The 4,444-nt window shown below is 55.7% G+C and overlaps 1 protein-coding gene across 1 annotated transcript in view; it reads left to right on the top strand.

Annotated features, from left to right (window-relative positions):
• LOC116969015 (gastrula zinc finger protein xLCGF3.1-like) overlaps positions 1-4,226 on the top strand; it is a 14,538-nt gene extending 10,312 nt beyond the window's left edge. Inside the window, exons 2-3 of the mRNA XM_033015988.1 lie at positions 2,109-3,209; positions 4,169-4,226. Of these exons, the coding sequence (XP_032871879.1) occupies positions 2,254-3,209; positions 4,169-4,226 (1,014 nt within the window). The 5' untranslated portion in view covers positions 2,109-2,253. The remainder of the gene's footprint in view (positions 1-2,108; positions 3,210-4,168) is intronic.
• The last annotated feature ends 218 nt before the right edge of the window (positions 4,227-4,444 follow it).

The raw sequence follows: 4,444 nt of genomic DNA, 5'->3' as shown, positions 1-4,444 counted from the left end.
GGTATGTTTCTGATCGAGACCACCCTCATCTCGACCCGAAATGTCATCCAGGTCCTTCTCTCCAGAGATGCTGCCTGTCCCTCTGAGTTACTCCCAGCATTTTGTGTGTTTTTCTTGTAAACCAGCATCTGCAGTCCGTTCGTTTTTAACACATTCTGGGTAACCATCTCTGCACCTTCCCAAAGCCTCCACATCAGTCCTGTAATGGATTCACCAGAACTGTATGCAATACTCCAAATGCTACCTGAACAATGTCCCTTAAAGCTGCACATATACATTCCTCTCTCCTTATCTCACATCCTTTTCTCTCATTATTTTCCCTCGCCTTCTGTCACTTACTTCACTCATCTGCCGATCACCCACATCAACTGTCAACATAGTGTCAGTCTGAAGAAGGCTCCTGACCCGAAATGTCACCTATCCATGTTCTCCACAGATGCTGCCTGACCCACTGAGTTACTCCCAGCACTCTGTGAACGTCACCTATCATGTTCTCCACAGATGCTGCCTGACCCGCTGAGTTACTCCAGCATTCTGTGAAATGTCACCTATCCATGTTCTCCACAAATGCTGCCTGACCCGGTAAGTTTACTTCCAGCACTCTGTGAAACGTCACCTATCCATGTTCTCCACAGATGCTGCCTGACCCGCTGAGTTACTGCAGCACTTTGTGTTATAAACATAGAGTGATACAGTGGTGGAAACAGGACCTTCGGCCCAACTTGCCCACACCGACCAACATGTTCCGGCTACACTAGAGCCACCTGCCTGCATTTGGTCCATATCCCTCCTCCAAACTTGGCCTATCTATGTACCTGACTATAACTGTTTCTAAACGTTGGGATAGTCCCAGCCTCAACTACCTCCACCGGCAAGCTTCTGCAGTTTCTTGTGTCTCCCTCACCCATATCCACCTATCACTTCTGAAGAAGGGTCTTAACCTGAAAACATCACCCATTTCCTTCTCTCTAGAGATGCTGCCTGTCCCGCTGAGTTACTCCAGCATTTTGTATCCACCTATCATTGCCAGGCTTTGTCCAGCCCCCATCTCTCTTTTCCAGCTTCCTCCCCCCACCCTCTCCAATCAGTCTGAAGAAGGGTCGTGACTCAAAACGTCGTCTGTCCATCATAGAAACATAAGCCAATAGGTGCAGGAGTAGGCCAATTCGGCCCTTCGAGCCTGCACCGCCCATTCAATATGATCATGGCTGATCATCCAACCTCAGTATCCTTTACCTGCCTTCTGATCATATTGAATGGCGGTGCTGGCTCGAAGGGCCGAATGACCTACTCCTGCACCTATTTTCTATGTTTCTTACCCCATAAAAATTTTGTAAGTTTCTAAAGCGGTGGAGGAACTCATGGGTCAGGCTGCATCTGTAGAGCAGTGTGAAAAGGGTCCTGACCTAGAATGTTGCCTGTCCATGCTCTCCAGAGTGCAAGTTACTCCAGAGATTGTGTCTCTTTTTGTAAACCAGCATCTGCTGCTCCATGTATCTAGACTAGGTGTGCATTACACCCTACACTTGCGCTCGGACCAAGACCGGTCCCACCAAGACCTGCTGGATCTCCCGTTGCCAACATTTAACCAAAGATTAGAGGAGCAAGATAGACCGTGTGCTTTAAGTTTGTATACACGTCGCGCAGAGCGGGCGTTAGTCGTGACGCAGGGCGACTCGCTGGCGGGCGGTGGCTCGATGCAGTGCTCGTCGCCCCAAGTCGGTGCGACCTCACCCCCTCTCCCACTTCCTCCTCCCCTCTCCCTCTCCCTCTCCCCCTCACCCCCTCCCTCACGCCCCCTCTCCCTCACTCTCCTCTCTCCATCTCTCCTCCCCCTCCCCTCACTTCCGCTGTCCTCACCCCCCTTCCTCACTTCCCCCCCTTGCCTCCTCACCTCTCTTTCCCTCCTTCCCCCTTCCCTTCTCACCCACATTCCTCCTCTCCGTCCCTCTCTCTCCCTCTCCCTGTCTCCTCCACTCCCTCTCCCTCCCCCCACTCTCACTCCCTCCCCTTGTTCCCCTTCCTCCCCCTTCAAGCGCTAGTAGTGTTCACACGTTAGTAATGTCCTGTTTTCCAGCTTGTTGACCCTCTGTGTTCCCCTCCTGCAGGGTTTAGGAGCTGTTGCTGTGGACGGAGAGACGGGGACGTGGGCGACCCGTGAGGGCGTCCAGGTGAGCCCCCCCCCCCCTCCCTCCCCCATCTGCTCAGTGTGTGGGCTGCGCTTCGAGCGGCTGAGCGTCGGTGGAGGACCATATGGCGGAGCACAACAAGCAGAAGCGTTATGTGTGTGACGTGTGTGGCAAGGCCTGGCAGCTCCCTAGCCTGCTGGAGATCCACCGGCAGGTGCACACGGGAGAACGCCCATTCGACTGCTCGGAGTGTGGCAAGAACTTCACCCGCTACGACAGACTGCTGCGGCACAACCGCGTGCACTCCAGCGAGAGGCCCTTCACCTGCTCCGATTGCGGCAAGAGCTTCAAGACGACGCATGACCTGAAGTCCCACCAGCGAATGCACACGGGCGAGAAGCCCTATGGCTGCTCCACCTGCGGCGAGAGCTTTGCCTGGTTGTCAGGGCTACATCGGCACCGGCGGGCTCACAGCAGTGAGCGGCCCTTCACCTGCACAGACTGCGGCAAAGGCTGCAAGTCATCCACGGACCTGACGATGCACAGGCGTCTGCACACCGTGGAGCGGCCCTACAGCTGCAGTGACTGCGGCAAAGGCTTCAGCTGCTCCAACGACTGGCTGGTGCACCAGCGCACCCACACCGGCCAGCGCCCCTTCACCTGCGCCGAGTGCGGCAAGGGCTTCATATGCTCCACCAGGCTGCTGTCCCACCAACAGGAGCACACCGGCGAGAAGCCCTTTGGCTGCTCCGACTGTGGCAAGGGTTTCAAGGGGACGAAAGAGCTGAAGAGCCACCGGTGGGTGCACATGGGCGAGAAGCCCTATGGCTGCTCCACCTGTGGCAAGAGCTTTGCCTGGGTGTCGGCACCACAACGGCACCGGCGGGTGCACAGCAGTGAGCTGTCCTTCACCTGTTCCGATTGTGGCAAAGGCTTCAAGTCATCTTATCAACCTGAAGGGGCACAGGCGCCTGCACACCGGGGAGCGGCCCAACATCTGCAGCGACTCCGACCCTATACATGCAGTGACTCCGGCGCCCGCTCCAGCAACCTGCTGTCGCAGCAGCGCACCCCACACTGGCGAGCGCCCCTTCACCTGTTCCCAGTGCGGCAAGGGCTTCACCCGCTCCGGGGTTGCGGAGCACCAGCGTATGCACGCCGGCGACCGTCCTGTCCCTAGCCCAGTGTGTGGAGGCCCTGTCTCACCAGCGCATGCACACCAGTGGCCAGCCCTACGACTGCCCGTACTGCAGAGAGGCGCTTGCGGGGTTGCGGCAGCACCAGCGGGCCCACGCCGGCTAGCAGCTGCTCCCACTGCGGCAAGCGTTTCAAGAGAGCACTGGGGCTGCGGGAACACCAGCAGTTACACAGCGGAGAGAGACGCGTTATGTACACTGAGTGTGCAAGGGTTTCAATAACTGAAATATCACATGTACATTAGTATTCAGACCCTTTACTCAGTACTTTGTTGAGGCACCTTTCGCAGTAATTACAGTCTCAAGTCTTCTTGGGTGTGACGCTACACCTGTATTTGGGTAATTTCTCCCTTTCCGCAGACCCTCTCAAGCTCTGGTTGGATGGGGAGTGTTGATGCACAGCTATTTTCAGGTCCCTCCAGAGATATTCAATCGGGTTCAACTCCGGGCTCTGGCTGGGCCACTCAAGGACATTCACAGACTTGTCGACCCCACTCCGGCATTGTCTTGGCTGTGTGCTTAGGGTCGTTGTCCTGTTGGAAGGTGAACCTCCGCCCCAGTCTGAGGTCCTGAACGCTCTGGAGCAGGTTTTCATCAGGGACCTCTCTGTGCTCCGTCCATCTTTCCTTCGATCCTGCCTAGTCTCCCAGTGCCTGCCGCTGAAAAGCATCCCCACAGCATGATGCTGCCACCACCATGCTTCACCGTAGGTATGATATTTGCCAGGTGATGAGCGGTGCCTGGTTTCCTCCAGGCGTGACACTTGGCATTCAGGCCAAAGAGTTTAATCTTGGTTTCATCAGACCAGAGAATCTTGATTAGGTGTCTTTTGGAAAACTCCAGGCGGGCTGTCATGGGCCTTTTACAGAGGAATGGCTTCCAACTTGCCACTCTAACATAAAGACCTGATTGGTGGAGTGCTGCAGACCTAGTTGTCCTTCTGGAAGGTTCTCCCATCTCCACAGAGGAACTCTGGAGCTCTGTCAGAGTGACCATCGGGTTCTTGGTCACCTCCCTCACCAAGGCCCTTTCCCCCCGATTGCTCAGTTTTGGCCGGGCGGCCAGCTCTATGAAGTCCTGGTGGTTTCAAAGTTCCTCCATTTAAGAATGACGGAGGCC

This window comes from Amblyraja radiata, assembly GCF_010909765.2.
Source record: "Amblyraja radiata isolate CabotCenter1 chromosome 42 unlocalized genomic scaffold, sAmbRad1.1.pri SUPER_42_unloc_2, whole genome shotgun sequence".
In the NCBI taxonomy this organism is placed as follows: domain Eukaryota; kingdom Metazoa; phylum Chordata; class Chondrichthyes; order Rajiformes; family Rajidae; genus Amblyraja; species Amblyraja radiata.
Note: the sequence above shows the minus strand (reverse complement) of the source record. Positions and strands in the feature narration are given on the sequence as shown.